This window comes from Lissotriton helveticus, chromosome 7 (assembly GCF_964261635.1).
Source record: "Lissotriton helveticus chromosome 7, aLisHel1.1, whole genome shotgun sequence".
Lineage (NCBI taxonomy): Eukaryota > Metazoa > Chordata > Amphibia > Caudata > Salamandridae > Lissotriton > Lissotriton helveticus.
The window spans coordinates 23,491,022-23,514,515 of record NC_136068.1 but is presented as its reverse complement, the minus strand read 5'-3'; the positions used below and the strand labels follow the sequence as shown (position 1 = coordinate 23,514,515).

The 23,494-nt window shown below is 45.6% G+C and overlaps 1 protein-coding gene across 1 annotated transcript in view; it reads left to right on the top strand.

Moving 5' to 3' along the window:
- Positions 1 to 23,494, top strand: part of LOC144766586 (cell adhesion molecule CEACAM6-like) — a gene marked incomplete at its 5' end in the record, with an annotated part of 93,650 nt that overhangs the window by 15,448 nt on the left and 54,708 nt on the right. The window contains 2 exon segments of the mRNA XM_078650381.1: positions 13,251 to 13,526; positions 13,613 to 13,873. Of these exon segments, the coding sequence (XP_078506507.1) occupies positions 13,251 to 13,526; positions 13,613 to 13,873 (537 nt within the window).

Sequence of the window (23,494 nt, the reverse complement as noted above, 5' to 3'; positions counted from 1 at the left end):
AATGGAATTGCTTCGGTTTGAAAGGAGCTGTAACCATTTACATAAACCAAGTCCATAGCCCACGTTTCTTGAAAGCACACTACCTGGTGTTCCTGCCACTCTTTCAACCATCCATTGTCACTCAGCTTAAGAAATAGTCCTGCAGCATTCCATGAGGCAATTTTTAGATTGTCCCTATGTGCCCTCGGTCCCAGTGGGGAATGAGACGATATAGCATTAAAGTTGTTATCAATTGGGAGTGCCTGGCCCTCTAGTTTACCTTCAGCACAAGGGTGGTTGGCTTGAAGTCAATCACAGTCCTCTAGGTCAGATAGAGGTGCAAAACGGTTCTGGTGGTTCATATCTTATATGCCCCTAGTACTATCTCTCTGGTGCAGGTTCATACCCTGTTCAGCAGTATGCAGAATCTGTGGCTGCATTCTCTGTGTTCTGGGCGGCCTATTAAAATAACCCAGAGGCAAAGGAACAATATTGGAGATACTTGGGGACATCTGGCCTAAATGTGTTAAAATAGAACCTGCTACGTGCCTACTACTAAAATTCACAACCACACAATCCCCCTCCCAGTGCTTACTTGTGGGCCCCACCCATGAGACCCTTCTTGCCATCAATATTTGATTTGCTCCCATCCCTCCCTGCGCTCCTGTTTTACTTAGGGTTTGATGTATCCAATGAAGGGCTTTCGATACCAACTGTGGGGTGGATTCAGCTTGATCCCTCCTTAACAGAGTAACATTTCCAAGCACTAGGACCAGAGGTGCAGCTGCTGGTGGGAGATGTAAAGTTTGGTCCATCCTCACCTCCCGCCCCTTAATCAGACCTGTTTCCCTCCATAGAGCATCCCCATGTTGACCTGATATCGTCAAGGCCTCACCCATTCCCGGTAGACTAGTGGCTCTATTATAATTATTACCTAGGTCCTTGTCTAACTGGCCTCCTGGAGTCCTTTCATTCTGGTCTTCAAGGATATTTGAGTCTAGGTTAGACCTTCTTAATCTGCCTAATCTAGCATTGGTTGGCCTCTCTTCCAGGGCCGTGGTAGAGGGATCCTGCCTATGTATGTTTTTCCTTAGTGTCTCCATTGTATTATGTAGTTCCTGTGTGTTCCCCCCATAGTCCACTGATTTTTTGCTCCATCTGGGTCAGCCTTTCTATAATAGGATTTAACAATGAGGGAACCAAGGTTTCAAATCTGAGCCATGATGCTTCGTCAAGGCCAAGATCTGTGGCTGGATTTACACAGTTTGAAATATTTATCTCACCATGGCTACTCCGGCATCTCCCTCTACCGCACACATACTTTTATTCTTGTTTAGTTTTGAAACCTTTGCTGCATTAGCCCTTTGTGCCCCCCTCTTTCTTTTTGCCCCCATGTTCCGTTTGATGTCCTCAGACTTTTTCCTGGTTTGGGCCCTTGTGGAGGTCTTTTGTGTGTTCTCATTGGATGCTAATAGTCCCGGAATTTGCGATGTCGCACCCTCCATGGCCACCGCTATTTCCGCCTCTGAGGCCACTTCGATAATCTCATGGCCATCTGCACCAGTGTTATTTGCAAACACACCTAACGAAGATCTTTTCTGGGATAATAATTCTGCTGAAAGACTGCGCTCAGTCATTGCTATCTTATTCTTCAAGATATTTGTCGCTCTTGCCAAGAAAGGGTCCAGGGTGTTCACAACTTTCCCCGTCATCTGGGGGTTTGCGGGGTTTGCTGCACTTCTAGTACTCATTGTGGGGTTTTCAACATCAATTAGCTGGCAGCCCAACTCTCAAATTTTGTTTGATGCTTGGGGCTCTCACTTTCAAGGTGTTAGTCAGAAGGGGCCAGATGGATAGGATATTTATGGGTTATTACACCGGTTATTACCCCTAGACTCACCGGTCACATTCAATATTAGGTGTCCCATAGATACAGAAGTTAGAGAGGGGGCCTGGCCCGGTCTCGTCTGGGCTCCGACAGGCGTGGACGGGCACGCCCTTGGCCTGGGCTTCACCTGTGTGCGTCCCCGCGCGCGTCCCGCGCTGCGGGTCAGCGTCTCGCTTTTCAGCATGACCTCCGCAGCGCTGGAGCTGGGAGTTGTAGTCCCCCGTGTGCTGGTGGTCTCAGGTGCCACTTCCTCCGCTTCCTCTGGTCTGTCCAAGTGCCTCCCACAGTTTGTAGCAATACACCGCGCCGCGGGTCAGCGCCTCGCTTTTCAGTGCGACCGCCGCAGAGCTGGAGCTGGGAGATGTAGTCCCTGGTGTGCTGGTGGTCTCAGGTGCCACTTCCCCCGCTTCCTCGGGTCTGTCCAAGTGCCTCGCGCATTTTGTAGCAATACGCCGCGGGTCAGCGCCTCGCTTTTCAGTGCGACCTCCGCAGCGCTGGAGCTGGGAGTTGTAATCCCCGGTGTGCCGGCGGTCTCAGGTGCCGCTCCCCCTGCTTCCTCGGGTCTGTCCAAGTGGCTCCCGCAGTTTGTAGCAATACTTTGAACTCTTCAAAGAATATTCCCTTTGTAGATCTCGTTAGAGGCCGCTTTAGCTGTCTCTACACGCTTATGATATCATTGCAAAAAATACAAAACAAAGCATGCAGAGAAAGGGGCTTTGTGGCATCCAACTTCAGCCATTTCTCTATTGAGCCGTCCCTCACATTCTGGAAGAGCCCACTTGGCAGCAAATATAGAATGGACAATGCTGCAGCCTCTTTCACCCATTGGTACAGTTGCTAATGTAATTCCCATTTAGGTCAACCTACAGGACAGACATTCTGGCCATATATATGGAGATTGTAGCACCCTGCAGTGCAGCAAGTTATCTTGCTGAACTGCCATGGATCACAGGGAAAGGGCTTTGAATAAAATGCCTTTTCTTGCTTTCATCATCCATATCCAGGTTAGGATCCACATCAGGAGCGCCCTGACTCCGCAACCATGGTAGACGTTCTGCTGGATGCACTCCAAGTGGATGGGGAACGATCAGGCTTCAGAAAGCCGATCCTGAGGCTCCCTCAGGTACTCTAGCCGTTAACAAAGGGACTTTAGCAGCAAGTGGGAGAAAGCTGAGTCCTCGTTCTGAAACTAATCCCACCTCAAGGATCGGGGTAACAAGACACACCCTTTCACTCGCACTGTTGTGCTCATCCACAATAAGATCTGACAGAGACACAAAATAGTTTAAAATATTTATTTTAATTAATATGCCCTAACATACAGTATATGTGCCATAACAAGCAGGACAATGCATATTAGAAAAACAGTCAGCATAGCAGCTAGTCCATTGATCATGGAGGGAGATGTTATCATATGTTAGAAGATCCCTGGGCTTTGTCAGAAGACCCTATACCTTAGTCTACAGATGGTGGATCTACATCATTGGTGCTGTCTCGCTTTTCACCCTGGAAAGATCCCTCTCCAAGTGTGTCTTACGTATTCATGTACCCCACTAAAAACCAAAAGACGTTGTCCAAACAATAGCTGCATTGGTATGTTTTGTTCAGTAGCTAAGGTCTGGCCAGAACAAAATAAGAAGGGGCATTGTTGTTCGGTCTTGCAATTAATGTTCAGTCAAAATCCCAGGAACATGCAGATTGTGAACACAGCAAAGAGTTCTCATGTGAAAGCAGTCATCGAAATGTTGCTAAAATAAAGACGTGTAGTAACGTGCACAAAAGCAGCAGGCAAGCTGCAACGTGCTCATGCTAAGTTAGTGAAAAAAGATTTTGTCGCTATGGGTCACGTGATGATGGGGTGCAATTGGTGTCGCAAGAAATGGAGAATTTTTGCAGGAAAATGGCATAAAACATAAGAAATGTATGCTTTATCATCCTGAAAAAAATTGGAGGGTAGAGAATATTTTGACAAAAGGAAATCAGTGAAGGAAAAAGTGGAAACAGTGAGTTATTGGGTAATGATCAGAAAAACATGTGGCAAAGAGAGAAGAGTAAAACTTTCTAAACCTTTAACAGTCCTAAAACTATTTACCAGTGCTATGAAAACAGATGGCTCTCGAATATGGAACTTAAACAGAGTGGTTCCATATAAAGGGAAATGAATTTAATTGAAACAGCGAGTCCACGAGGTTCATCTAAACAGGGGGAAGTGAAAAACTCAAATTGAGTAGGCAGAAAAGACAATAAGGTGTTGATAAAACCGACAGCAAAAGACCACAGAGAGAAACAAGGTCACTAACGTATTTGAAAGATTATGTGAAATAAATTGGTGGTGTATGATGTGACATAAAACACACCATGCTGAGCTACAACAAATGTTTGCTTTTTTTTTTATTTTATTTTATTTTTTTTATTTTATTGAGCATGATCAATAATAGTCAATCAAACATTTTCTGTACAAAAAAATACCAGCATAATAAAACAATAATACATCCATAAAAAAAAAAAAAAATAGATAAATAAATAAATAAAAAAATAAACAATTACGAAAAAAATACAACAAAAAAATAAAAAATTAAGCATTAGCATTAACATTAACATCCAGTACATATGTATGACTAAAAGATATCTGTCCATCTTATCTCAGTGGGAAGATCTTATATTGAGATACCAATCGGAGATTGGGGCCCAAATCTGGGTACCCCGGGCTTTAGCTTTCCTACCTCTTGTGTTATATATAGCTATCTCCTGTTTGTATATGGCAAGAAATCGACTAAGCCACATCTGGAAAGTGGGTACATTTGTATCCTTCCATCGGGCCGCCAAGATAATGCGGAAGACGGCAGTTCCCAGGAAAACAATCCTCCTTTCTTTCATACTATAACCTAAGGATTCATCGTGGCCTAGAAGATATAATGTAGCAGAAGACCAAAGATTCCGCCCAAAAATTTGGGCCCAAAATCCTCCAATCATTGTCTGTAGAGTACCAAGTTTCGGACACTCAGCAAACATGTGGATTAAATCTGCTTGTCCCTGTCTACATCTTGGGCAGCAGTCATCTACCCGCAGTCCCCACGTGAAAAGTTTAGACGGGGTAAAATAAAGATTATAAATGGTTTTGTAATATTGTGCTTTAAGGTTGGGTGCTAAAAATAATGTTGTATAAAGGGTTAAGGAATAGTCAATATCAACATCTGAATTTCTGAGTTTTAGCGCCCAAGACCGCTCAACACGATCTAGATCATCAGTAGAGGATTCAGAGAGTGTGTCCTAAAAGGTGCCTATCCTGGTAGCTCGTTTCCCAATAATAGAGAAGAAGTGAAAACTATCTAAATTAATATTGAGTTTGGGGTTGCGGATGCTGGTAAAGACTTGGAAATATTTTAAATAGTCTGTGGATGGAATATCAAATCTCTGCTGTAGCCCTTCAAAAGATGGAATAGCATTCAGTCCTAAAAAGTCACCTAGTGTATAAATACCTAGATTCTCCCATTTCCTGGATATACAGTCGTTTAAACATGATGGTATGATCTTACTATGCCATAGAGAGATATATCTGGTTATTTTTGGAATGCCTAGTTGTTTAGAGGCAAGTTTCCAAATTTTCCACGCATCACCAATCACCTTAAATTTGGTCTTTTTATAATATGATGTTTCAATTTGTTTCAGAAATAATCCTTGACATCTATCACCTAGCCCAAGTTCAAAGATAGAGGGAATATAGGAATCTATATTGGATGAATTAGAGGGTTTAACTTTAAAGAGCGGGCCCATTTGCTGGAGTAGTGTCGCCCAAAGATAAAATGTCAAATTCGGGATACCCAGGCCACCTCTATGTAGGGGGAGAGTTAGGAATGGTAGCGCTCTCCTAATTTTTCCATAACTCCATATAAATTTGGAGATTGTAGAATTGATGATTTTAATAGTACTGCTGTCAGCCATCAGTGGAATAGCCCGAAATAGATAGAGTATTCTAGGAAAAATACTCATTTTAATATAATTCGCTCTCCCAATTATTGATAGATGTAGATTATCTACCCTCTTAAGCTCAGTTTTTATTTGCTTAATCAAAGGATCATAATTAAGCCTATTAATCTCTTTCACCTCTGAAGATATATTTACACCGAGATAGATTGCGTTTTTAACTTTATTGGGGCTATCATATATGATGTTATTTGTGCAAAGAACCATAGTTTTGTCCCTGTTAAGGGAGTAGCCAGAGTAGGAACCGAAAGCCTGGGTTATTTGCTCTATTTCTTCTACTGCGTCAGCCGGATTGGTTGTAAGCACGGCAATATCATCGGCGTATGCTAAAATTTTAGTAGAATATAGACCCACCTTAACTGGTTGAATTTGAGGGGAGGTAAGAAGTTTTAAAATTAAAGGGTTAATTACTAGGGCAAATAATATCGGGGAGCAGGGACAGCCCTGTCTAGTGCCTCTTTGTACCTCAACAAACTCTGACTCAAAGCCACCGATGGATAGTTTAGCCCTAGGGTTACTATACAGGGCTTTTATGGCTTTAATAAAGCCTGGTCCAAAGTTGTTAAATTCCATAATGTCCCATAGGAACTGCCAAGACACTCGATCGAATGCCTTTTCGGCGTCGAGAAGGATCATCGACATTTTTCCTCCCGTGGCGCCCATGATGTCAAATAGGGAGATGACTCTACGGGTATGATCAGTCGTACCCCGCCCAGGGATAAAGCCATGTTGCCACGGGGATACGAGATGTTCGATGACCCCCCTCAGCCGATTTGCGAGTATCTTGGCGTATAGCTTTGAGTCCGAGTTTATGAGGGAGATAGTCCTATATGAAGATGGAAACTGGGGAGGTTTTCCCTTTTTTGGGAATATCGCTATGTTCGTGTATTTCCAAGACTCTGGTGAGTTTGAGTGGTATTGAACCCCCAGAAACAAGTCTAATAGGTGGGGTAGTATCTGTTTACCCAACAATTTATAGAGGTCTAAAGGAATCCTGTCGGGACCAGCCGCCTTCCCATTAGCGAGCTCTGATAATGCAATCTCCAACTCTGAGATTGTAATTTCTTTTTCCAGATCTTCCTTAATTGCTTGATCTAATTTTCTAGATAACTCTAGTTCAGGCACCCACTCATTAAGAAAGATTTTCATGTCTCTGGTAGGTAGAAGGTCATTTTCCTTCTGATAGAGTTTTTGATAATATTTATGGAATACACCTACGATATCTTGAGTGGAGGTATATTGTTGTCCCTCATATTCAATATTCTTTATTTTATTATATGTTTGCTTTTGTCTAGTTTTGAGAGCTAGTTGTCTCCCTACATTTTCTCCTGCCTCATAAAGCCTATTCCTATTGGATTGATAAATTTCCGCAGCTTTTTGAGTTAGCGAGCTGTTCATTTCTGTTTTTAAAATCAGTAATTTTTCCAGTGTATCAGTGGTTAATATATATATAAAAAAAAAAAAAGGGGTGTACGAGACACTTTATAGATTATATATTTAGACATGTTAAGCTGACCCATCTCTTTCTTTCTCTCTTACATTATATATATAATTTTTTCTATTCGTTTCTTTTCTTGGCTGTGTTTCTTTTCTTTTCTGTTCTTTTTCTGTGTATCTTTAGTCTAGGTCTGGTTTGGGAATGTCTCTCCATCACCAAAGACTCTTATAGAGTCTAATTGCCTCACTATGTGGGTGGGGAAGGGTGGGGGGTGGGATGTAGGGGTGTGGAGGTTCGGGGAGGGGGAGGATGAAATGGGGGGAAAAATCGAAAAAATGAGCATGATCTATAGTATAAGAACCGTCAAAAGTTTATTGATTCTTGCAAATTCTTTAATTATTAGGAACCACATGTTATACATCTTGATTAACCTGAACTGGGATTTGAATATCAGCATTTTTATTGACTGTAAAAATGGACAGTGTTGGAGTAAATTATTTTTCCTAGATGGTACCGGGCTAAGGGGGAATACCTTTCAATGGGGAGAGTAAAATTGTTATGTTGGAATGTTGCTGGTCTCAATGATGGGAAAAAAAGGGCTCAACTCTTTCAATTACTGCATCAGGATCCTGTCGACATTCTTTGTATTCAGGAGACTCATATAGTTGAGAGTGATAAAAATGTATTAAAAATACCTGGATATAACTTGATTGCCTCAACTTCCCAAACATCCAAAATACGTGGAGTCGCTATTTTGGCCAAACCCGGTTTTGGGGTCCCCAGACGTCGGCTTGTTGATAAATATGGTAGGTGGGTTGTGGTTCAATTAGAATCAGATATTACCATCTGCTCACTTTACGGTTCTAATTTCGACGACCCACAACTTTTTAATGATCTGGAATTAGAACTGGCCTCTTGGCCTGGACCACTCATTGTGTGTGGGGACTTTAATATAGATATAGGAAAATTATTAAACAACAGACTCCCACAGAATTATAACGGCCGTAAACCGAAAGTTTATAGGGCAGTATCCCATCTGATGGACAGTCACGATCTATTAGATACCTGGGACGTGCTGAAGCACAATATTAATGGCTTCACGTATTACTCTTACCCCCACAATAAGTATATCCGACTTGATTACATCATGACATCACTACAGAAGACGGCCCTAATAGACGTAATTAAATTCCCTAAAACCATCTCTGACCACAACGCGCTTATGTTAATTTTTGAATTGGAGAGCTTTAACAGACCTAATACTCAATGGTCATTTGACCGTAAGCTCCTCGCTAACCAAGACTATATAAATCATATAACGTCATGGGCCCAATCTTTTTTTGATCATAATCGATATAGCGCACCTAGATTCACTGTTTGGGATTGCTTTAAGGCAGCGACGAGGGGGGAGACCATAGCGTTCGTAGCTAATCGTAAGAAAACTCAAAATAACATCGATAAACAGCTTAACACAGAGCTTACTAACCTGGAAATACTACATGCTAGTCAAATACAACAAGGTATATTAACCACTGATACACTGGCAAATGTTTGCTTATGTATCTTTTGAATGTTAAATTTAAATAAATGTTTAGTCTTATATTTTTTGGCATTTTTATTTACTTACTTAAACAATGTAGCAGAAATAAAATTGGTGAATGTTATGTTGTAAGGACGAGGTATGTGGTATGTACCTTAGTGTAGTAATAAAGGAGATGCCCGGTTTCAGGGTAACACCATTCATCAGCCAGGCTAGCTTGAATCACTTGTGGGACACCCCCGCGCCGCACGGCCACCAGCTGCTGCGTGTGCCCCTCTGCTCCGCTGTGCCTGACTGCCTCGCCGCCGGCCTCGCGGCCGCCTTGCGTCTCCCCTTGTGCTTTGCTTTGCTCCAGCTGTTTTTCCGCAATTTGTGCCTGTTTTGCCGGAATTTGTGCTTGTTTTGCCGGAATTTGTGCTCTTGCCGTAATCTGTGCTTGTTTTTGCCGTAATTTGTGCTTGTTTTCTGTGACATTGTATTTTCTGTGCTAACGTTCTTTTTTTCAACCTCTCCCCCCCCCATCTGTGCCTGTAGTATTTTATTGTTGTTACTCAGCTCCTTCCCCTTTCCCGCCGTCCTCGCCGCTCTCCCTCCCCGCTTCCCGCCACCGCCAGTTGCCCCGCCCCTTTCTCTTTTGTTCCCTCCCCGCTCCCGCCTCCCAGCTGCTCCGCCCACCCGCGCACTTCGCCTTATATGACGACCGTGCGAACGCGCAGCGTTGACGCGCAGCGGGCGCGCCGATTGTGCGCCGAAGGCGCGCCAAAGGTAAGCCCGTCTGCGCCCGTCCGCGACCGGATCGCGACCAGCGCCAGGACCCCTGGCCCCCACCGACGGAAGCCACCCCGACGAACCTACACCGCCGCCGATCTCATCGCACTCAACACCGACCGCACCCCAGGATGTCATCAAGTCGCCCCGAAGCACACCCACGGACCCTTCAGCTGCCACGCCTGCAAGTTCACCTGCATCCGGACTCACCCTGCACCAGCACTCGCCAAGCCGAACACCAGCAGCAACCACCTCAAGTGCATACTGCTCAACACCCGATCCGTCCACAGACACGCCGTGGAACTATGGAACCTCCTCGACACCACCGCCCCTGACGTGGCCTTCCTCACCGAGACCTGGATGAACGCCTCCTCAGCCCCAGACATCGCCATCGCCATCCCAGAGGGCTACAAGATCACCCGGAGGGACCGCACCGCCAACCAGACGGGAGGAGGCATCGCCATCATCCACAGGGACACCATCCGCATCACGACCAACACCGACGACACCCTAGCTACCGCCGAACACCTGCACTTCCAGATCCACACCGACCCGAAGACCACCCTCAGAGGCACCCTTATCTACCGACCCCCGGGACCACGCACACGATTCAGCGAGGACATCGCCGACTTCGTCAGCCCGCATGCCCTCCCCTCCGCCGACTACATCCTCCTGGGGGACCTCAACTTCCACCTGGAGAACAACAGCGACCGCAACACCATCAGCCTGCTCGACAACCTCGCCAACCTCGGACTCAAGCAACTGGTGACCTCCCCCACCCACCTCGCCGGACACACACTCGACGCCGTCTTCTCATCCAGCAAAGACGTCACCTTCAGCCACGCAACAGGACTCCACTGGACGGACCACAGCTGCGTCCACTTCACCTTCAAAAGAACGACGATCCACCACCACCAGCAACAGGTTGCCCGAAGAAGCTGGAACAAGATCACAGCCGACCAGCTCACCGCTTCCCTGAGCCAGCACCCTCCCGCCAGCTCAGCGAACCCCAGCCAGGCCGCCGACAACCTCACGATGTGGATCCACAACTGCGCAGACGAACTCGCCCCTCTGAGAACCCCACCCAGCGGACCCTGCAGCAGAAAAACACCATGGTTCACCGACGAACTCAAGAGCTCCAAGAAGAACTGCCGAGCCCTCGAGAAAGTCTGGAGAAAGGAACCAACCACGGACAACATGACCACCCTCAAGCACGCCACCCGGAAACACCACCAACTGATCCGCGCCACCAAGAAAAATACATACAAAGACAGGCTGGACAACAACGCACACAACTGCAAGGAACTCTTCAACATCGTAAAAGAGCTCTCCAACCCCAACGCCGGAAACAACGACATCACCCCGTCGCAAGACCTCTGCAACTCCCTCGCGTCCTACTTCCACAACAAGATCGCGGACATACACAACAGCTTCAGCAACCAACCAACGGAAGCCACAACCGCAGCAACGCCACCCACCACCACCCTCCGCACCTGGACTCCGATCAGCACCGAAGACACCATCCGCACTATGAACTCCATCCACTCTGGATCTCCGACCGACCCCTGCCCCCACCACGTCTTCAACAAGGCCAACGCTGTCATCGCACCCCACCTGCGGGACATCATCAACACTTCCTTCGACACCGCCACCTTCCCTGAGAGCTGGAAGCACGCCGAACTCAGCGCCCTTCTCAAGAAACCTACAGCGGACCCCAACGACCTCAAGAACTACCGTCCCATCTCGCTCCTCCCGTTCCCGGCCAAAGTCATCGAGAAGACCGTCAACAAACAACTGGCCGCCTTCCTCGAGACGAATGGATCCCTCGACCCCTCACAGTCTGGCTTCCGAGCGAACCACAGCACCGAGACCGCCCTCATCGCTGCCACCGATGACATACGAACTATGATGGACAACGGAGAAACAGCGGCCCTCATCCTCCTGGACCTCTCCGCGGCTTTCGACACTGTCTGCCACCGCACCCTAATACAGCGCCTCGGCAACATCGGAATCCAGGACAAGGCACTGGAATGGATCACCTCCTTCCTCGACGGAAGAACACAGAGAGTCCGCCTACCACCGTACAAGTCAGAAGCCACCGAAGTCATCTGCGGCGTCCCTCAAGGATCCTCGCTGAGCCCCACCCTCTTCAACATCTACATGAGCCCCCTCGCGGCCATCGCACGCCAACACAACCTCAACATAATCTCCTACGCCGACGACACCCAGCTGATCCTCTCCCTGACCAACGACCCCGCCGCCGCCAGAGCCAATCTGCACGAAGGGATGAAAGAAGTAGCCGAATGGATGACGACCAGCCGCCTGAAACTGAACTCAGACAAGACGGAGGTCCTCATCCTGGGCTCCTCGCCCTCCGCCTGGGACGACTCCTGGTGGCCCCCCGCCCTGGGCACCGCACCCAAACCGACGGACCACGCACGCAACCTGGGCTTCATCCTGGACTCCTCCCTCTCCATGACCAGACAAGTAAACACCGTCTCCTCGTCTTGCTTCAACATCCTGCGCATGCTACGTAAGATCTTCCGGTGGATCCCCACCGAGACGAGGAAGACAGTCACCCAGGCCCTCGTCACCAGCCGACTGGACTACGGCAACGCCCTCTACGCCGGAACCACCGCCAAGCTCCAGAAGAGACTCCAGCGGATCCAGAACGCCTCGGCCAGACTCATCCTCGACATCCCCCGACGCAGCCACATCTCTGGACACCTGAGAGACCTGCACTGGCTCCCGGTCAACAAGAGAATCACCTTCCGCCTCCTCACCCACGCGCACAAAGCCCTACACGACCAAGGCCCAAGCTACCTCAACAACCGGATCAACTTCTACACTCCCACGCGCCTCCTCAGATCTACCAGCCACGCCCTCGCCGCCGTCCCCCGCATCCGAAGAGCGACAACAGGAGGAAGGTCCTTCTCCTACCTAGCTGCCAAGACCTGGAACTCACTCCCGTCCGACCTGCGCCTGACCCAAGACCACCTCTCCTTCAGGAAGAAGCTCAAGACCTGGCTGTTCGAGCAGTAACGGCACCCCCCCATCCCAGCGCCTTGAGACCCTACGGGTGAGTAGTGCGCTCTATAAATGACCTGATTGATTGATTGATTGAATCCAGTGGCAAAGTGAGCAAGGGACCCACGTCTGGGCATACCCTGCCAACTTAGGGCAAACAAAGCGAACACAATGGGGCCAATTCACAGAACTAATCTGAGATAAAAATCCTAAACTTACTACTTTTGGTATTCACAGAAGGCATTTAGTAGTACTACTACTAAACAGAGACAAAATCCTAACTTTACGACTTTCGGTATTCACAAAAGGCATTGAGTAGTAGTAAAGTTAGGAGTCCTAACTTTACTACTACTAAATGCCTCCTGTGAAGACCGAAAGTAGTAAGTTTAGGATTTTATCTCAGTTTAGTAGTATCACTGTGGACAAGGGATTTTGGGCTTCAATTACGAATGGGCCACGTCAATTACGAATCGTGGTTACCTTATTTTGGAAATCATGTCACCATTATTATAAAAGTAAAACCTATTTGAAATTGTGGGAAATGCACTGGCAGAGTTTTGTCCTCCCCTTGTTCTTTACCAGTCCTCTGCTGACAATATAATCCTGTCTCTTTTTTTTGGCTGCAGAGCTGGTGACTAAACCCACAGTGACTTCTGAGCCCTCACAGCTGGTGGAGAACCGGGGTCCTGCCGTGATAACCTGCGACACCTCGAGTGCGGCTGTCACAATCCTCTGGTCCTTTAATAGCACTTCGGCTCTACCTGGAAATATCATTCCGTCTCCAGACAACAGAACCCTGACCATTACCAACGTGTCACGGGGGGATTCAGGGATCTACCAGTGCGTGGCCATGAACCCCGTCAGCAGCAGTGCCAGTGACCCCCAGACTCTGATTGTTGCCTGTAAGTAACCCGAGAGTCCTCTCTACCATCTCCTATCCCTTTCTTTGGTAAAAACACTCACATACCCTCTCTGTGTTCTCTTACAGATGGGCCGGAGAACATGAGGATTGATCCACCAACCTCTCAGTGGTTACTAGTGGGGGATACACTCTCTTTATCCTGCACTGCGGGGTCTGTCCCAGCATCGCAGTACCAGTGGCATCTCAATGGTACTGATCTAAACAGTCCTGGTAACACATACATCATTGAAAAGGTGTCTTCTAAAGATAATGGGAACTACACATGTGTGGCTGACAACACAGTCACCGGCCTCTCTGCACAGGCTTCTGTCTCTGTAACTGTAAATGGTAAGTACGCAAGGAATTAATAGATGCCAAGCCTCCTTATTCCAGGTTTAAACCATTTCTGAAATTGGAGATAATAATTTAGCATCTTTCAACTTCCCTCCTCCTTCATAGTCTATGTCTTCTCCATTTTCTGATTTACTGCAATGTCTCCTTTCTCTAAGTGCCCTTCTTCTCTCCCTTCTCACTTTGCTTCATTCTTACCTTCAGTCGTTACTCTGCCTTTATTCACACGATGCTCTGAGAAGGATAGCTCCATCCAAGTTCATCAAAACAGGACATCTGATTAAGAACTCAATGTATGTATTCTCATTTATGTCTTATGGGTCCAGCAGTTCTCCAGCTGCAGGGTCAGTGCAGTGCGAGGCATCAACATGAGAGAAAGGAAAAGAGCAAATGTCAAAATACATGTTTCCTCTAAAAACACTGCGTATTCTTCAAAAATATCGTGAGACATACATGACATGTCAAAAATATTGTAATGTCAAAAATATCATGTGATAGAATATAGAAGGCAATAATATTGTTTTGTAAGTATTTTTTTATTTTTTTTGTTCACAAGTTTTTATTGGGAGTTTAAGACATGATCAGCATGTAAAACAATCTTAAGTGCAGAGTAATATTACATGTAAAAAAAAAAACAAGAAAACAAGAAGGAGGCGAACTCAAGGAAACCAGTAAGGGGTAAAAAGGTTACATAAAATTACAATATACATAAATGATATGCAAGAAATCATATAAAGAATAGAATACAATATCGTTGCAATAATACATTGGTGTGAAGGTAAAACAACAAGCAGGACTACAGGATATATATGAGCGTAAGCAGCCGTACTTTAAGAACGCAAGTGGAAAAGGAGGTCATGGTGGTTTGTGTAAATCAAAGTATTCCTCCAGGGAAGTCCAGAGTTTCCTATGTGGGGGCGCCAAGGGGTGGAGGCAAGGGCTAAATTATCGGCTCCTCTGAGATTTGAGACCCAATTGAGCCAGTGGGGGAAGGAGGCTTTAGCAGTGTCCTCCAGTTGTTTAATATGATCTTAACCGCTGACGTCAATAGAAGGTCAAGAAGGGCTTTGTCATTGTCATTGAGTGTGTTGGTTTTGGCAAACCCCAACACGAGGGTTGAGAATTCTCTCGGAAGTGAGACGTGTAAGACTTTGGTGATGAAATGAAAGATTCTGTCCCAATAGGAGGTGACACATGGGCATGTGAGAATTAGGTGTTCGAGATCCCTGCTTTCTACCTTGCAGCTCCAACAGATGTCATCTTCCCTAATGTTGTGCAGGAATAGTCTCTTAGGCATCCAGAAGGCTTTATGGAGAAGCCAGAACTTAGTTTGGGACAAAGTAGGGCTAATTTTGTGGCGTGTGGTGGATTCCCAAGTTCTGGCCCATTCTATGTCAGAAGTTGGTGTTGACGAATAAAAATCCCAGAACACCCTCAGAGAGTCAGTCAAGGTGGAAAGTTGTGGGTGGATTAATTTGTAGATTCTCGAAGCTTGATGGCCGAGTCTGTTGAGTGTATGGAGAAAGTCGGGGAGGGAGGGGATGCGAACACTTAGGTCTTCCTTTGTCAGTGCCACTTTGATGTTTAGAAAGTTATAGAATTCCGTGTGTTGGAGCTGATATCTGGTTTGTAATGTGCTAAAAGGGAGCGGTGACAGGCCCTCATAGAGTTGGTGCGGAAAGTGTATCCCTTTGGCTATCCATGAGGCGAGGTGTAGTGGTTTCCCCTTGTATGTTAGTGTGTTGTTCTGCCAGAGTGATTCCCATCTAGACTTCCGGAACTGGTTTGGCAGATGTTTGCTCACTTGGAGCAAGGCCGTTTTGGTATTTTTAAAAATGGGACAGGAGCCTAGGGTTGGATTAATTTTAATGGTGAGAAGAGTGGCGGGATCAAGGCCTTGGAGGAGGGGTTTTTCCAAAGATAACCACACCGGGGTGTAGTCCGACTGAGGTGTTAGCCAGTATGAGCCTTGTTTGGCTCGGAAGGCGGTTTGATATAGTTTAAAGTCCGCTAGATTAATGCCTCCTAGGTTTTTATCCAAACATAGTTTTTTTAGGCTAATCCTGGCTATTTTGCCTTGCCAGAGGAAAGAGGAAATTAGTTTGTCCAGCTTGTTGTGGAATTCTTTGGAGAGGACTAGGGGTAGCATCGTTCTAAGATAGTTGACTAAGGGGGACACCATCATTTTTATGGTCTGTACACGACCCCACCAGGTGATGAACCGGGGAGACCAACCATCGAGTAGGCGTTTCATTTTGGTAAGGGTGATGGATTCATTATGTCTAAGTGTGCCTAGAAGTGAGTCGGTAAACTCCAGACCCAGGTATTTAATAGCGTCCGTTTGCCACGTTAGTCCGGAGTCTCCTAGAACCTCCTTGTTGGTGTGGACATTTAGAGGCTTGACTTCGGACTTATCTCTATTTAATTTATATCCCGAGAGGGTTGAGTATTTCCCGATGGAGGACATGAGTCCATAGATAGAATTAGCGGGGTCTTCTGTAGCGATTAAGATGTCGTCAGCGTAGGCTGCTAATTTTACCCGAGTGGGACCGAAGGAGACACCAGCTATTTCTTTGTTGCGCATTATGTCAGTTAAAAGGGGTTCAAGGGCTAGGAGGAAAAGTGCAGGCGAGAGTGGGCAGCCTTGCCTGGTGCCCTGGTAGAATCTGAACGACCTGGAGAGGGTACCATTAATTGCTATTCTGGCTGATGGGGAGGAGTAAAAGGCCAGCACTATTTTAATGAAGGATTGACCTAGGTTGAAACTGTGCATACATTGTTGGAGGAAAGACAATGAGACCTTATCGAAGGCCTTTTCTGCGTCCAAGGTTATCGCAACCAAAGGGGAGGTAGAGGTCTTAGCTTTTTCTAATAAGTGACACAATAATCTAGTATTGTCATTCGACATTCGATGTTTTAGGAAACCAACCTGTGCTGGGCCAATCAGTTTTGGAAGGAGAGTATTTAATCTATTCGCTAAAATTTTGGCATAAATCTTGCAGTCAAGATTTATCAAAGATATGGGGCGGTAATTCTTGGTGAGGAGAGGATCTTTACCATCTTTGGGGATGACTATGATTGTGGCTTCACTCATCGAGGGGGAAACGCTACCACTGATCGCTGTAGAGTTAAAAAGGGAGTGGAGCGCCGGGCTGAGTTGGTTACTGAAGGCCTTATAAAATGCCGTGGAAAAGCCATCTGGCCCGGGGGCCTTCTTGCTCTTTAACGTTTTGATGGCTGCCGTAATCTCAGCGCGCGTGATGGGGGACCCTAATTGAGATTTGTCATCTTCCGATAATTTTTGAAGATGTAGGGACTCGAGATATTCAGTGCAGGCTGTTATGTCCAATGATACCTCGTTTTTGTATAGCTCTTCGTAAAAAGTTTTGAATGTCTCAAGAATTTGTGGCTGTTTTGTATGGGTATGGTTTGCGGAGTCTTTTATCGAGGATATAGTGGTTAGTCTCTGTTTATGTTTGAGGTACGAGGCAAGGAGTTTACCCGCTTTGTTACCCTCACATAGTTTCAGGGCATTGAAGCGATTGATTCAAACACCAGCTCTCTTACTAGTGATGGTATTATATTCATATTTCTTTTGGGTCAAAAGATCTAGAGAGTTGGAATCGAGGGGGTTGGATTTATGGCGGGATTCTAGGAGTCTGATCTGGTGTTCTAGCAGTTCTAGGTCTTTATTTAGAGCTTTGTTAGTTTTAGCTCTGATGTTGATAATGATCCCACGGATCGTAGCTTTCAGTGCGTCCCACAAGGTATTAGGTGAAGTATCTTGAGTGACATTCAATAATAGATATTCCTCGATGGCGTTAGCTATAAGTAGTTTGTTAGAGGGATCGGACAGGGTTTCCTCGTAAAATCTCCATCTCTTAGGGGGGAGAATTGACCGGGAGCCAGCAAGTTTGGTGCGGATGCAGGCATGGTCGGATACCAATTTAGGGGATATTTCAGTTTCCTCTATTAGGTGTGTGTAGGAGCTTGAAAGTAGGATGAAATCAATTCGTGAATACGATTTATGTGGGGCAGAGAAGAAGGTATAGTCTCTACCGTCTGGGTTTTGGAGGTGCCAGGAATCTTTCAGGCAGTATCGCTCACATAGGCGTAAGAGGGCTTCGTTGATCGGGAGTGGTGAAACATGCATTTGGATTGTCTGTCTAGGATTGGGTCCAGAGGGAGGTTGAAGTCGCCCCCCACTATTAGTAGGTCGTCTTGTGAGATATGTTCTAACGAGCGAGAGACTGAGTCCCAGAATTCGGGGTCATCAGAGTTGGGGCCGTAGATATTCACCACATGGATAGGGTCATCTTCCCTTAAGAGGTGTGTCACCAGTAGTCTACCCATAGTATCTTGTGTGTGTGAGACTAGAGTCAAGTTGGCTTTTTTCGCTAGTAAAGTGATAACTCCTCCTTTTTTGTGTGTCGCGGGGGAGCTCAGTATGTGCGATGACCAATGTACATTCAGAAAACGCATGTCTTCTTCTGACAACTTAGTTTCCTGGAGTAAGACGACATCCCCTTTTGTTTTAGCAAGGTAGTCAAAGATTTTCCGCCTTTTAACCGGATGGTTAAGCCCTTTGACATTCAGTGAAATGACGGTAAGGTCGTCAGCTAATGATTTGGCGCTAGCCATCATAGTGGGAGTTATTTGCTAAGGAGCGATCAGGTGGCGAGAGTGTACGGTTAGCGTGGCAACGCGCTTGTCCTCGTGGGTCGAGTGGTGAATGTAGACCTTGACTTGTTGTATGTAGAAGGTGTAGCCTGCATATTTTAAAGTTTGGAAGTGCAACTTTCACTAAAGGGACCAGGTTACAGCATGTGGACATCGATGAGTGTATCGCGATAAAGTTGGTGCTGTGCTTGCAAAGAACAAACATAAGCATAAAACAGTACAAAAAAGAGCTAGAAACTCTTAGATTCTGGATCATCTTAACTCTCTGAATCTCCCTCCCACCCGATTTCACCCAAGGATCCCCCCCTCCTCCCTCCCCACCCATCCCCCCCCAATACGTATGTAGGGAGTACGACGACAGTACCCAGCTAGGTAGAACAGGAGTAACCTTAATACAACATAATAACATAATAACATTCCCAGTGATTAAGTAATGTGGGATAGTGTAGCCCCGCTGTAATAGCCGGAGTAGTCAAACGATAAGCCATCTAAGACGGAAATAAAGTCGGTTGGAGTGACTAAGTCGGGAGCCTGATGTGTGAGTACATTGGCATGGTATGATAACCAAACAAACCAATATAGGGTTGAGGAAACCCCCAAGTCAAGGAGATAACAAGGATGTAAAGGAATTACAAGACTGGATATATAGAGACAGACTGATTGCGTGAAGGCAGCTTGTGGATAAGAGTACATCACAAGAGAACGAAGTGTGCTATTTAAAGTGTTAGTGGCAGACAACCCAGTTCTTAAAGTCTTAGATTACAAACTCAGAGACCATGGGAACACTTAGTCAGGATGCCGCACTTCTTGAATTTAACAACCTCAGTCTAGGAGTCCATACCGTTGTGCACATCTCGGGACTTTAGATAGCAAAACCTCAGTTCTGACAAGGCATGACGTCAGTGGAACGCAGAGGCTGCATCATGAGAGGTTGGGGTAGTAGTTTTCCTTTTGTTGGAAAGTCCGGTAGATTGGTCCATTTCTCGTGCAGAGTGATCTTCGAGTAGGTGTGCAAGTACCTTGGAATCCGTGAAGAATCTGGGACGGCCGTCCAGCACGATCTTGAATTTGGCGGGACCTGCGAAGGAGAAGGTGATGTGTTTGGATCTGAGCTTGTCACGCAGGTCTAGAAACCCCTTGCGCACTTCCACCATGTCTTTCGAGTAATCCTGTGTGAAGATGATTCTCTGGCCCTCCCATAGTATGGAGTGGTTTTTCCTTGCGTATTGAAGGATCATCTCAACGTGCTGGAACCTGAGTGGCTTACAAATCAGTGGCCTCTGGCCTTTGGAGATTTTGCTAGTGAAAGTGGGGATCCTGTGTGCCCTGTCTAATTCGAGGCCATGAGAGAAGACTAGCTTGGTGACCATGGGGATCCATGACTCCAGGAAGGCAATGCAAGAGTCCGCATCTTTCTCAGAATTCTCCGGCACGCCAAAAATTCTAATGTTCCCCCGCCTGTTCCGATCTTCTAATTCAGCGGTGTGGAGTCTAAGAGCGTCAGTTGCAACTTCTAGTCGTTGGATTTTCTTCGTAGATTGTCTCGATAGATCCTCCACGTCGCTAATGTGTTGTTCGGCCGCTCCTAGACTCGTGTTCAGGGCGCTCATGTCTGCCCTAATCGCTGTCAATTCGAGTTGCATTGATTCAGTGTTAGCTTTGGTAGATTTGGAGATCTCGTGGAGGTCCGCTAACTTCTTAAGGATCATGTCCATTGTGGCCGCCATGTCTGCCTTGCTTTTTATAGGCGATTCTGAGATCGTTGGTTTCGGCTTAACCTTTTTAATAATGTTTCTGTCTTCCCTGTTAGACATTATGGCAGAGAAGAGAGGCGACCAAAAAAACAGGAAGTACAGAAGGACTTGGCAGGAGAGCTTGGTAGGATTTTCTAGTCGCAGCTATCACTTTGCGTGAGTGGTTCAAGTGCGTTGAAGGAGCCGGAGTTACAGGTCCTAGCCTATCATGGGGAGGTTAGCAGTGACCGGACTTGATGAGGAAGTGTGAATGAAGGCGAGAGCTAAGCGCTCTACTAAGAGGCAAACAGATGTGGCCCGCACCTGTATAGTATCTGGTAGGGCAGGTGAACGCAGCTGAAGAGTTAGCTGTTAGCACGGGATATGGGCAGCCCTCCTCGAAGTGTGGAGGCAGGAGGGGCTCGGAGATCAGCACCTCTGACAATGTATGGCAGCTCCGAGGTGCAGTAAACCCCTTACAGTGCTTAACTGCGCTTTTGACGGGCACAGGTTTTCTTACTCCCTTGTAGGGCCTCACATAGAGATCATTTGGTGGTAGGTGGTCGCGCTGTGGATCGAGTGACTACACAATTAGTATGGAATTAAATAATTTCGAGGCTCCGAGGGCGCCGCCATTTTGAGGTCAGGCAAGTCGGGCCGATTCTCAGGCTGTGGTGGCGTACACGTGAAGTCCTCTCACCTCAGTAGGTGTCCGATGGTAGCGGAGGGTGTGCTGCCTCATTTCCATGTCTTGTGGATGGCGAACATTGGTAGGAAGAGATGGAGTAGCCTGCTGCGTCAGGCCGAGATTCCGAGACCGGGCGCTGCCATTTTACGAGCCTCTCGGGCCGGAGCGCGGGCTGAAGCAGTATTGAGCAAATACCACAGAAAGAGGTCCAGGACCGCAATCAGGGCGCCGGAGGGTATTGTAGGGCTCCGTGCATCGATGGCTCTGGTTTCCGCTCGTTTATCTGAATGGGAACACCGGGAATAAGGCCGTAGTCGCTCTCCTGACTACGGAACTCCGGATTAAGCGGCCATTGCTACCGCCGTCCAAGCCACGCCCCGTTTTGTAAGTATTTTATATTTTTTTTAAATGTAGTTGTCAAAAATATTTTTTCTAATGAAATTTTTTTTAGACTCTGTATTATACATTCTTTTTTAATGTTAAATATTTTTTAATAGCTTTAGAGAGATTTTGTTTTTGTTTAATTGGTAATACATTTGACCTTTTTTTATGTGTTTTCTTTTTGGAAGGTAGTGGAGTCTGTAGTGGAATGGGGGGGAGTGTTCTAACTATTTATCTTTTAATTGAGTATACATTTTTTTCATACATGAACATTTGTTAATTTCATAATTAATTATGGAAATTATTTTTTATATTTTGGAACATATTTAATGTAATTAATTTTATATTTGCTAATTGGTTAAAATATGAATTGATTGTAATCATTATTTACTTGCTTTTATGAATTTGGATATATTATGTTATCTTTAGGGTTCTTTGTATAATAATTATTGTGTTAAGGTTTAAAAAAATAGTTTTGCTAGTTTTGTTCTGCTATTTATTTAATTTGTTTGTGCAATTACATTTTAGGATGATATGGTGGCTAGTGATCAAGTTGAAGTCATTTTTTAAATACCGTTTTAATATGAATCTGTGTATAATTTTGTACATTGATTTTGTGTTTTTCGGTTTTAAAGATTTATATACATTATAGTGTTAAACTATAGTTGTTACATATTTATGGAAATTTAGTTTATGTTGATTCACTATGATTGAGTTTGTTTCACTTGTAGCGGGTAAGAGTTCCAAAGCTTTGGGGAGATGTAAGGAAAAGAACAACTTGTGACTAGCAGATGATTAGTGGAATATAGCAACCTCACTGGGCTGTAAAGTGTAATAAAGTCCTGGATCAAATTAGAAATTTTTTGGTGGATACCTTTATGTACAAGCCATAGAGTCTTGAAATGAGTTATCATGTCCACAGGGAGCCAGTGCATGGCCACCAGTGCTGTCCTTGCTGATTGGTGCTTGGGTATTTTTTGAGCCGATACATGCTCCAGCATTTTGTATGACCTGCATTCTTTTCAAGACTGACTTAGGGCTTCCAAGGTATAAAGAGTTTCTGTAGTCCAGCTGAGAAATCACCAGGCCTTATACGACCACTCTGCGAGTTGGGTCTGGTAGCCATCTCTGAATTCTTCCTAGAGTAAGAAGTTAACCAAAACAAGCTTTTTTTTTACCTGGGTTTCCATTGTCAGTTTTCAACCTCTTTTTTGGGGGTAGGATATCTACCCAGGGCATCTGGCTAGTTCATTTCCATCCACCTAGTGGGATGTTACCCACTAACATCACCTCTGTCTTCAAGTTCCTAGCTACCATTCAGTCTACTATGTGTTCAAGACAGTAGTTAAGAAGAGAGGAGGTCTTTTCTGTTTGATTAGAAAGACTTATAATAATTTGTGTGTCATTCTCATAGGAGATTGATGTAATATCATGGGATTTTTTAATCTCTGCTAGAGGGGCGACACACAAATTGAATAGGGTGGAGATCAGGAATGAGCCCTGCATAACACCGCACTTGAGGGAAACATTGTTAGATTGCTTATCTTCAACCTGTATTTGAAAGGTGTGATTGCGAAGAACAGAGGTAAGCTATTTCATAGCTGTGCTCCCAATGCCATCTTCAACTAGCATTTTGACCAGTGTCGGGTGCAGTACCATGTAAAATGTGGCACTTAGATTAAATAAGATTAAGTAAAATCAAGGCTGTGGTGCCACCCATGTCTAAAATTGCCCTAATTTCCCCGGTAGCAGGTAGGAGGGCTGTCTCTGTATTGCTCCCTGTTCTAAAGCCTGTTAGGTTGGAGTGAGGTATTCCACTGGACTCTAAGAATAAAGAAAGATGTTTGTTTACAAATATCTCTAGGATTTTACCTGGACCTGGTAAAAGGCATATTAGCTCTCACATAATAATGAGTCAGCCATTGTTTTTTTAAAAAGTGGTCTGACTGTGGCCTGATTCCACATTGGTGGGACTACACCAGTTTTTAATGACTGATTGAATATATTAGTCAATATGGTGACAACTGGCTATCCTCCCTTGGGGCCCGATTCACAGAACTAATGTAAGACAAAATCCTAAATTTACTACCATTTTGGTATTCACAGACGGCACTTACTCATTTTGGTATTTACGGA